The 11,896-nt window shown below is 42.7% G+C and overlaps 2 protein-coding genes across 3 annotated transcripts in view; both read right to left on the reverse strand.

Annotated features, from left to right (window-relative positions):
* Positions 1-1,261, reverse strand: part of gabbr1a (gamma-aminobutyric acid (GABA) B receptor, 1a) — a 126,351-nt gene extending 125,090 nt beyond the window's left edge. The window contains exons 1-2 of one of the 2 annotated variants that reach the window (XM_063486345.1): positions 1,153-1,210; positions 764-816 (exon numbers count right to left, since the gene is read on the reverse strand). The gene's annotated coding sequence lies outside the window, so the exon portion shown is untranslated. Of the gene's footprint in view, positions 1-763; positions 817-1,152 lie in introns of both variants that reach the window. The other variant, XM_063486344.1, reaches the window with a different exon arrangement.
* A 2,081-nt stretch (positions 1,262-3,342) lies between these two features.
* On the reverse strand, positions 3,343-10,418 carry sh3bp5la (SH3-binding domain protein 5-like, a). The gene is made up of 6 exons (XM_063486347.1): positions 9,735-10,418; positions 9,278-9,340; positions 8,537-8,665; positions 6,376-6,540; positions 4,119-4,292; positions 3,343-3,899 (listed from the first exon to the last, which is right to left on the reverse strand). Exons 1-6 carry the CDS (start codon positions 9,954-9,956, stop codon positions 3,354-3,356), a joined length of 1,299 nt encoding a protein of 432 aa, XP_063342417.1. The 5' UTR covers positions 9,957-10,418; the 3' UTR covers positions 3,343-3,353.
* Between the last annotated feature and the right edge of the window lie 1,478 nt (positions 10,419-11,896).

Below are 11,896 nucleotides of genomic sequence, written 5' to 3' on the forward strand. Positions count from 1 at the left end.
GTGTGAGAATGGGATGGGATGGGTGGAGGGGGATAACAAAGTAAAGCACCACAGTGAGGGAGACAGATGGCAGCAAGGCTTGCTTGTGGAAGGCAGACAAACTCTGCTGGAAACTTCATTAGCATTAACCAGTGTATTTTTAGAGTTCACTGACAAGAAGCATGCAGGAGGTAGACACCACCACTAGAGCGTGCATATTATAGGTGTGTGTTTGTGTGCGCGCGCGCTCTGGTCCCGTGTGGGAAGCAGGGAGAGAAAGAAGGACAGCTCAGCAGGAGTCATTAATATCAGCGATCACACACCCAGCCGGATAAAAGCAAACTGTGTGAGTGAGCAGCCTAACGGCACAAAGCCAGCCGACTCCATCAGCTGAGGCTGTCCTGGCACTGAGCAGACAGAGGGGAAAGAAGGGGGGCCTGTCGACTGGCCTCGAGCTGGAAAAGCAATTAAGGCTTCAGCACCACGGACAGCGCCTCCAAAACACAACTACTACATGAAACATCTCACACACCTCAATCCCATCCACTTCCAATGTCACTGCTGCATACACACTGCCTACACTTCCTTGTGTGAGTCTGCTGCCGGAAGCTGCGCTGGATAAGGACTGATCCGGCCCATTTCAGCACCACAGTGATGTTGAGAATAGCCCACAGTGGGCTATTTTCAGGCGGTTCCACATGCACACACACTCAGATGCTGCATTCTGTGCATGGCTGAGCATGAACTACAGAGACGTGAGGGTCACAGTAAGGGTGCCACCAACCGTATGCTGCCGGTAGTTGCTCGTCGGGTGTTGACTAGGGAATCCGTGATGGCCTGTAGAGGAAGGCCGACCATATTAACAAGCCCTCCTATGAAAGGATGTCCAAATATCATGTCATCAGCCTAAAGCGGCTGCGTCTTGTATAAACAGGAGCCAGAGCTCGCATTCTGTCTCTAAAAGGCTTCAAAATGTAAATGCAAACAGGCTGGATCAAAACAAATCAGGCCCATCGAAAAAATGAACGCCTCTTGCATTCAAATGTGACAGCTGTCTAGATTCCGTGCACGGGAAATGGAGCGTCTCCTGAATAAATGTGCTCTAACATCGCGACCTACAGCACTAATAGCATGTAGCGCCCTGAAGCAAAGCTGTAGCATGTGTGTACTTACTATTAGTTTCGATGCGCTCAGTGAAGATAAGAGTAAGTCCTCCGGGTGGGACCCGCCAGGGGAAAAGCCCGGTGTCAGATTATTTGGTAGAAATATGCATCTTTGCAACAATTTTTATGGCTCTGTTAATATGGCTATACAGTAAATGTGCAAGCTGCTCCGTGCGTAAACAGAATCTTACAAAAACGAGACGGCTCTCATTCGGATTGTTTCCGTGTACTGCAGTTACGCATGGCCAAGAGAAGAGATGACAAAAAATCCATAGAGAAAAAAAGCCCCATACATCCACTATATACAAACGCAACCCCACCATAAACGACGAAACAGCGATTCACCACACTCCCCTCCTTTTTTCTCTCTCCACCTCTACGATCTTGAGCTAATTCACGACGTCATGATGGAGACGCGCCGTGCGTAACAGCCCCCCTCACGCATTTATCGGATCTTTTTTCTTTCCCTCCTTTCCAAGATGAAACATGCCGACGTCTAAAGCCCCACAACAGCAAAAACATAGCACAATCTTAAGAAGCGGCTTTGGATTTATAAGCTTGCAGATTCAGTCCACGTGGATAATTACATCGACGGCAGGAAGACAAGAGGAGGTGCAGATATGGCGCTGTGGTATTAACGCGGTCTACATTGTTAAGCCATTCTCTAAAGCTCTTTGGAGCTTAAGTCAACGAGGCAGCAATCAGTCATCCCCACAACACTGGTCATCTATTAAATCAGCCTCTCCCCGTTCTTCCATCTTCTCGCGATCCTGCTTCATATTTATATGTCTGCTGAATAATTGAAGGAAGGCGAGGGAAGAAATTCACAAATTCCCATCCCACTGAATTCGGCATGAAAGAACAGAAGGCCAGGCAGCAGGATCTGCTTTTATTGATTACAGGTGTGACAATCCAATCCGACTAACTCACAAATGCGATTCAGAGGGTGAAAAGTAACTGTTAAGACAGCGGTGAAAAGTGAGGTTTTTCAGATAAACTGACAATAATGAGACTTTAAATATGTCTGTGATATTCAGAACATCTGTACAGCAAAGATTCAACATCTGTACATGTCAGTATTTTCCAGCTTTGTAATAATTACACAAATTTACAAGTCTTTCTTTTCTGACTTCATTGTTTTGCTTCTTTGACACAGTACAATCATCAGAACCAAAAAAAAATCATCATCAGAACTCTTTCAATTCTTGTCAAAAATCAGTCAGGTTGTTAAAAATATTTTAAAATCATAAAAAGGGCACTCACCTCATATTTAAATGGTTCCAAACTGAGATTACAACAAACTACTACTCAAGCTAAATTTGTTTGTGTCAAGGCACACCTCAAATTACAACAAGGGCAAAAAATATACACAAATGTAAACAATATCCAAATCATCTGGATCATGACACTCCAGTGTTACGACACCAAATTAAATAAAACAAATAAGGCTGATTGTGTCAGTGTTTGTTTCAGGAAGCAGCGCTCAAACACCGAAATGATGGAGTGCATGCTGCCTTAAGACTCATTTCAGGGATTTTCAAAAAACGCATTCTCTCGTGCTAAAACGTCCAAAAAAAGCACAACTTGCAGCATGTTACAGGAAATAAATACATGGAACAAGAATTCAAACATGCTTTCACTCTGCACCGACAAAGAAACGTTTTTTACATTCTTCCCTACTCGATGAGGAGGTGGGGATCTCAGGGGCCCTGCGACCTTCTACCTTGAAGCAATCGCTGATGAGACTCGACTCGACTGGAGAGGAAACAACAGAGGAGGACGAGGGAGAATGTTTTTACCAGTCTCACCAAGTTAGATCAACGATTAGCCTGGGAAAGCAAAAAATGATGCCTTTTTAAAATATGTCTGTTCAAACAAGGCTTTTCATCTTTCTTAGCTGCTCCTTCATGCTCAAGGAACAAATTCTACCCAGAATCCTTCAGAGGAGTAAATATACTGAATACTTGTCCTGCAGGGATGTAAGCTCTGTAGATCCTGTAGTGTTCTAACTAGGCTACACTGTTTACTGTGTTCAGCTTTAGAATAATGTGCGTGTGCTTATTTACACCCAATCTGCAGCTTTCCTTCTTTTTCACTTAATTCCCTGTCTCATACTTTTGTTTGGTACCTTTTTAATGAGGGAAGTTTATCCTAATGTGGATTGCTGTTTTTATTTTTGCATTGTTTACAGCAGCTGTTTCTATGACAGCCTCACAAACTGAAGCTTCGGTGGTGCTGCTTATAGAACTGTTGCTGTCGCTCTTTGGCGCTCGTTTCCACCAGCTTGTCTCTCTTATTGGTCACTCCGGTTTTTTCTTTCTCCCCTTCATCTCCGGTGATGCTCCCCACATCGCTGAGATCCCCGAGGTGCTCGACGGAGTCGTATTTCTCGAGGTCAGAAGCAATGGTCTGCAGGCTGAAGACTGAAAGGGAATCCGAGCCGGCTCGCTCCCTCTCCTTCTCATGCTCCTTCTCCTTGTATCTCTCCACCAGGTTGATGGATGCGTCCACTCCATCCCTTCCAATGGCGCCGCCACAGGCTCCGCCTTCAGCCTGAACCTTGATGTCAGATTCTGCTCCGACAGGGGGGCTCCGCCCGGCACAGATAGAAGGGCGTCCTCCCCCCTCGCCCGGGTCCCGCCCTCTCTGAGCATGGATCTGCTCGCTGATTTGCTCCAAGTTCCGCAGGGCGATGGAATAGCGGGTCTTCACTTTGGCTACTTGCTGCTCCAGCTGCAGCACTTTGGCCTTGTGCTCCTGGAGTCACACAAAGCAACTTTCATCATCAATTTCAACATTGATTTCATGCCAGTAGGAAAATAACCTCCCACTAACCTCCAGTAAATCCATAAAATACTGAATATATTATAGAACTTTTGCCAAATCAGCAGCTAAAGCTTTCTAAATGCAGGAAACACTAAACAGAAGGTGCCTAAAAAAACAGAGGTCTCACTGGGCTCTTTGTGTTTGTGTTACCTCCAGTATGTGGTTGAACTGGGCCTTGAGCTCAAAGTAAGGTTTGGACTTGATGATGACTCTCTTGAGGGACTTCTGCAGCATCTGCACCCGCGCCTCGGCCTCCTGACAGGCGTGTGTGACACGCATGTGCTCCCTCTCACTGCGCAGTCGCTCTTCTTCGGCTTCGTTCACCTGCGAGAGACACAGGAGAGGCACGGTATTAACACAGTAGCAGGAAACGGCATTTCTCTTAATGCAAATATGACTGGTTTTATCATAAACCTTGACTTGATCTTCATTCTCAGCCATTTAGCTCACTGTTCATTCATTAGTTCTTATTTTCTTAAAAAAGTAAAGAACTGAAAAGGCTTCTTGTTTAGTTTGTAAATGTCTGTCCACTGAGTTTCAGGCACACTCTTTATTGTTGTCTTTTCTAAATTTCTGGAAACATTTTAACAGCACAATAAAGCACAATTCAAAACTTTGTACTTTCTGTGTCTGTGCTGCCAAATGAAATGACACTTGATTATTTGTTTAAAAGGCCCTCACACAAACTCAAAGTAGTCAAATAGGTATTACACCAAAGCGTCAGGAAGTTATGGATTTTTAAGATATTCCTTTAGACACAAGCTACCAACCATCAAGACAAACTTCAAGGCCTGAACGACTTGGTAGACGAGAAATGGAGAAGAAAAATTAAGAACAAGACAAACTTTGGGCCTTGACATCGGTTACCTACAGGTACTCGGCTGATAACTGTCCACTTAGATTCCCTAATTAGAGTAACATCAATCATTCACCTCTCTTTGAACATCAGCAGCAATGGGCCTCCACTAAGCAGCTATTCTGACTCTGACACATTATGGTAGGTGTTTAGTGCCAGAGACATAAAAAAAATAAATGTCACTTATTCTGCCACAGCAAAGATGATGGTAGATGAAATTTTTATCTTATTTTACTCGTGATCCCATAAATGCAGTTTTTTTAATATCCAAAATTTGAGGTTCAATGTTTTTAAATATTCAGCTATATAATCAGATTTCAAATATTTGTTGACACAGTAGGGTGCCACATTTCAGGTCTGTCTACTAGTGTAGTTCTCCGACATAAGCCAAAGCATTTGGTGCAAACAAAAGGTAACCTGTGAGGATGAAGATGTAAGTGAATGAAAGTGCCCTAAATGGCGGTTCCTCCAGGGGTCACTTAAGCTTGACTCTAAAAGTGAGTCGGTGCCTATAAGCTCCCATGTTAACATGCACAGTTTTACAGGATCAGAGGGCATGGTGTAGCTGATTTGTGTCTGCTAGGCCTCATTTCAGCTAACTAGAATCACTGAACTGACCCTTTTCACTGTGTAGAGCCGTTACTGCATCTTCTTAAGGAACTATATGTTGTTCTGTGCAGTACAGCCAATCCAAGGAGTTTGTACTTTGGTTTTGCTGAGTGAAAATCAAAACCGGTGGCTGATGCTGCCGTGACTTCGTCCATCTTTTTATTGTGATATAGATAATTTGAGTAAAGTTATGTTTGCAGGACTACAGCAGCCAGGGTAACAGCCATTATACTAGCTTTCTATTGGCTACCAAGACACAGAGTGATAACATAATGTGTTTTTAAACAGCTAAAGGCATTCACAGTTTTCCCTAAAGTTGGGATTTTCAGAGCACTCATTTTGATCTCTCTAAAATCTGCAGATGACTGAAACTACTGTAGCAATGTCAAACTAGTCCAGCTATCAATATAATATCTAGGAGCCAGATCACACTTAGATCTAAACTGTGCTGTAACTGAAAGGAAGAAACAAGTCAAGCATTTACAGAGTTCTTATACATTCTGTGACACTCAAGGTTAAGAAAATCATGTCATCCATGCTGCATGTTACAGCTGAGAGGGCACTGAAGTTCACCAGCTGTCTGTATTTTTTCTGTTGAGTCTGGCAATTGTAACCCAGCAACAGTAAGTTTGTGAGTATATCCAAGGCTGCCAAGAATCACTACCACTTATCTGCACACGTATTTTTCCACAAACAATGCAGACAGCAGAGCAGCGAGATCACGGAGAAAAATAATGGTGTGCATGTGTGCACGCAAAAAACACCAGAGAGCAAAAACCTAACGAGAATAATTAGACAAAATTCTGACTCTACCCAGATAAACTCAGAAATGACCCATTACTGAACTCTGCAATGCTTAGTAAAACTATAGCAACCTTGTTGAGGTGACAAATAAAAATGAAAGCCACGCATCTTAAAACTGCTCCTCCTCTTCTCTGTTACCTTGGCGGTAGCGTGGTTGAGCATCTCCTGCCAGGTGGGATCCAGGGTGTTCTTGCCATCAGCCAGCAGGCCCTGCTCGGCCACATAGACCATCTCCCTGGCAGCTGTGTGCATAGAAACGGCTCTCTCGTAGCTCAAAGCTGCCTTCTGAGTCTCCTGCTGTGCCTATGGAGAGCAGACACACCTTTAACAAACTACAGCAGCGGAATACGACAAGGACACAACACCCCTGTTCTGTTCAATCCAATTACAGTCATCTCTCTGCTGAAATGAGTTTGCATATCATAGTTTTTATATTCAAAACGCTTCTACGTAAATGCAATTACAGGAAAACAATACTGCCTTTCAGTCTGAATGTGTTAGGTAACATTTAATGCATGAGATGTTGTTTATTGCCAACGTGTGAACATATTGTAACATAACTTGAAAAAATGAAACCTTCCCTGCATATCTTGAACATGTGATTTCTATGTGAAGGACTGGGGTCAAATTTTCAGCAAAAATCAAAAGAATGTGACGCTTGTTGTAATTCCCAGGTGCTTTGTCTCAGCGCCTCTCTTCTGCTCCCAGCGTCAACAAAATCTTAGAAATGGAATTCACTAATCATTAACGTCACTGAAAGACCTGCTTGTCAAAGGTTGTTGGGTTTTTGGGATCAAATCTGAAACTTTTCTCGCTCTCTCTTCTGGCTAATGTTAGATAATGCTAGTGTGCCTGCTAACACAGACAAATGACGGCTGTCTCATTTATCCAAAAAATGTCTTAGGTGGACCAGGTTGACTAGTTCATCTAAGAGATAAGATAAGATAGATCTTTATTGTTACTGTTACAAGAACAATGAAAAACAGTTTGGCATCTCTCCGTTAGCAGTATGTAGATTTTTATATTAAAATTAATTTACAATCAAAGATAAAACACAGATATATACAGCTGTATACAAGTTATATATGCTGTAAGGTGCAATATAAGGAGCAAGTGATCAGTGAACTTTAAACCTCCAGAGCTGGGCGATCGTGGCTCAAGAGTTGGGTGTTCGTCTTGTAATCGGAAGGTTGCTGGTTCGAGCCCCGGCTCGGACAGTCTCGGTCGTTGTGTCCTTGGGCAAGACACTTCACCTACTGGTGATGGCCAGTAGATGGCGCGATATGGCAGCCTCGCCTCAGTCTGCCCCAGGGCAGCTGTGGCTACAACTGTAGCTTGCCTTCACCAGTGTATGAATGTGAGAGTGAATGAATAGTGGCGATCATTTTTTCAAATTACTTTATCAGGCAAATTCAAACTTATCAATGTTAAAGTTTCTGCAGGTCTGAGTGTAACAGGGTCCACTTGTGCCCAGGTAATGTAAATTTCAATTTTAGACACTGGCCAGTCGCCAATGAGGATGCAGTTTTACAGTCAGTTCCACCCATCTGTCACATCCAGTTAGAAAAGAAAACAAGATGTCAATGACAAACACGCACAGCCTAATTATCACAGAGGCCACTGTCCGGTGTCTGCTAGCATCAGATCACACAGTATTGAGGTTAGCCAGCAGTAGATGATTTAATGGCACACGGCAAATATTTAATAAGTGACATTTATTTTCCACAGTAACAACCAACATGTGGGTGGTTAGCCAGCTAGCTGTAATGTAACTACACAGCACGTAGATGACATTGCGAGCTTCATCACATCCAAGTCAGCGTTGTGTCATTATATACACAGTCATACAGGCACACAGTAAACACACCGGTGTTTCAGTAGATATGCTCGCTGATGTCACCAATGATGGTTTCCTGAGTTAACGCAGATTTACACTTCAGATTTGTAGATTTAACTGGTTTGCAAAATCGCCCAAAACTACAGCTCGTAAAGGAACAGAACAAGCACCTTGCATTCAAATTGTGTTTAGACCTAGATGCAGTTTACACTGGGGATCAGTGCGTTTCTCAAAAAAACAAAAACAAAAAACAAAACATTTGCACTGAGATTTCCCTTCCCTACTCAGAACTTTTGCACGTTCACAAACTGCAGCTGCAGCACTCGATGTTTGTTTTTCCCTCGCCTCGAGCAGAACACCTGATTCTCACTCCTGAATCCAGATGCTGCAGTAAAAACATGCATGTCTGTAACACATCTTCCATTTGGCACAGAAAACAGATGTAAATCTTGTTGTGTATACCTCTTTGGCAAGGCGCCGAGCTTCATAATATGGTCTCGCTTTTTCAATGCAGCTGCCGAGCTGAGAGCTCTGAGCGTTCAGCTTTCGGGCAGACTCTGTGAGGATCTTCCGGTATCCCGATCTGGCATCCTGGACGATCAATGCATGAAAATGACAGGATTAGATTTACCTGTAATGCAGCAACTAATTCGATTTCACACAGGAAGTGGGCAGCCGATTCAGTGAGTGTCAAAAAGCAACACTACATCTTCCATTTTAAGAGCTCACACTTTTCCAGAGTCTGTGCTTTACACATATTGAAAAACAAAATTATCATATTCATTAGCACCTTCGGGGTAGACTAATAAAATATTTAGACACAAACACATTGAGAAGCAATTCCCAGGGTGGCAATAAATGTTTTTTCACATCTATAATGAGTTTGTTTTGTCAACATCAAAGCAATTTTATTTAATCTGACAAGAAAAGCAGGGCAAGTCTTATTAAATTGACATACATTTCAAGCAGACTTGTAACTGATTATTTTCACCACCAATTAACCTATCAGTTACTATTCTGGGGAGGTTGGAAAACAGTGGAAAACTGACCAAAGTCCAAGCATTTAATAAACACAGGAGGACAAAAGAGAAGCCATTTTTTTTAAAAAAAGATCATTGACTTTAATAGGAGATTATTTGAGTTATATTTTATAATGATTGTAATAACTGAATAGTTTTCTATCTATTATTTATTTACACTTACATCCAACTGCAGTTCTAGCTTGTTGATTTCAGCACTGGCTTCATTGAGATGCTCCAGTTCCTCCTGTGAAAAAACACAGTATATGTATCTCACGTATTTATATTGAAAAAGTATTAGTGCTATTTGACTGTAATGGCGATGATTAATAGGTTGGGAGTGTAAGGTGACACACGTCAGAGGTATGTTACACTGGCGACAGGATAATCACTTCAGATCTGACAGGGATTTGCACAGATTACCGTATTATGAAGACAATGTCTTTTAAATAAATAATGAACATGTGCTCATTTGATTACATTAATACCTTTCTGTCACACTAAATCGAAAGTAATCCCGGATGTACACACCCAGGTGTAGGTAACAGTAATTTAAAAGCGGCTGATTAATATAATAATAGAGCTGAAGGATGTTTAACGGTCACCAATAGATTAAACAAAAAGTCGGAATTTTGAGGTACCTGGATTCTGGGGTCCAACTCCTCTTCATACGGACTGTGTAATTGCTCTCCGGGGCTTTTCTGTTTGTCACTCTCTCCTTCCTCGCAGGTGTCTCTGAGCGCCATTTCTTGAGTCTTTCCATCGCATTCCGCAGCTTTGACCTCCTCAATACACTCCCTCCATTCCCCTACGTCCGATTCCCCGGAGCCGGCAGGGCTCTCTCGCAGGTCGCCTGGCTCCATTCCAGGCAACACTTTTTGGGTTAGCACCAGCGTTAGCTAAGGAGTCTTCAACGGCAGGCGGGGTTTGTTGACCTAAAAACCCGGTGCTATGAACAACGACCGAAGGTTATTAAGTAGAGGTAAATTAGAAAATTATTCCAGCGGTCAGAAGTGGTGTTGAATTTGCTGTCTGCCATATTAAATCACACTGAAACCCACTAAAGCTAGTCTAGCCTGCACCTAGCATGCTAACAGGCTAGCGCCTTAATGAGAGCGTGACGGCTGCTTTTCTGAACAAACCGATGGCAGGAGATGAGAAGTAAAAGGGGGGGCTATCAAAATGTACCCCCCGACACACGCCTCTTTCCCTCCATCCTTTACCGGCTCTTCAGTACTTTAGCTAGGCTAGCTAGCTAGCGGTTTCGGCCTCACATCATCATTACAAATGAGGTAAACAGGCGAATAGAAGCGCTACGCACTTAAAGATTTGAGCCAGGGTGGCCACCGTAGTTGCACTACAGCAGTGAATGCTGTTAATTTTATGGAGGCTAACTGAAGGTTTGCGACAGCCAGGTGATCTAAGGGCTCTGGAGTTGAATTCAAATATTTTTTGCCATGCAAAAAAACAAGGTATATAATACGCTTATTATAGCAAATTGTCTTGTGCAAATACATTAGATTACACGTCGGCACAAGATGATGACTGTTTGTACAAGATATGACTTTGTTAATACAAGATAACAAGGCAAAACAATAAAAAAGATTATTACTGCTCTGCGCTAAGAAAATTTCTGTACAAGACAGTAAGTTGGTCATGCAAGACAAGGACTTGCGTGCACACAATAATGACTTGTGAATATAAAACTTTTAGGGACGGTACTGTGTGAAAGAGCCAGTCTTCCACTCTATTTTGTTGCTGTGAAATGGGAAATAATTGCAGTAATTTATTGAACATGTGCGAACATAAATAGAAATACAGTGTATACAGCAAAACCGATTTTGTACAGTTCTAATGAGCTTGAAAGTCAGAATTTGGTATGACCACCTTTATGTTTGTTTTTGATTTTTTTTTAACTCTCAGGCCAACTTTTCTCCATCCAGTCTGAAAAGGTCCCCAACACCACTGGGTGAAATGCAGCCCCAAGCCACGATGGGTTTCAAAGAGAGTTTCACTGCTGTACCGTTCTCCTGATCTCTTCTTTACATATTGACAGCCAGTTTTAAAGTTTGGTTTCATCACTCCATCAGACCTGTTGCCACTGATTTTCCGATTTCCAGTTTTTGTGTAATTTGACATACCTCAAGCTTTTCTGCCAGTTTCTCTTTCTTAAGAAAGCTTCTTGACAGTCACCTTTCTGCTGAGGCTTCAGTGTCTCTTCTTTGCATCTCTGGTGGGAAAGACTGAAATGGGAGGAGAGAAATCCAGGATGTGCAATTTAGGAAATGGGACCGGAGTTTCTTTTTTCCAGTGTCGGTGTTAAGCTCAGCCCCCAGGGGTCCAGGCCCACCCAGTAAAGTCACCGTGCCACATCAGCTGAAATCTACAGATACACTCTGACTAGAACTTATTTATATTTTGGTAATGACCTATATCACTGATATTGCAGTGCAAGATCAATTCAATTATTCAGTTAACAGTACTTTAGCCCCTCTGCAGGAATCTTGGTAACCAGGACGACTGAGGGCAACACAGCACTGAGCACATTACCACACGCAGGTCAGACTTTGGGAAGCACCCCTCGTGTCTCAGGAGCCAAAAAGAGGTCATCTATCAGCTTGTGCAGCCTTCTTACAGAATGACTCAATAATATGTTGAAGATATTGTGCACTCAGTCAGTTATCCCAGTGTGTGTGTGGTGAGTTCACAGACCCAATTCCACACCTAAAGAAAACCTCTCTCCTGTTTGTTTATTAAACACATGCAACATGAAGTGCGAGTGAAAATCAACATAATGAAAAAG

The sequence above is a fragment of the Pelmatolapia mariae genome, linkage group LG10_11 (genome assembly GCF_036321145.2).
Source record: "Pelmatolapia mariae isolate MD_Pm_ZW linkage group LG10_11, Pm_UMD_F_2, whole genome shotgun sequence".
NCBI lineage: Eukaryota > Metazoa > Chordata > Actinopteri > Cichliformes > Cichlidae > Pelmatolapia > Pelmatolapia mariae.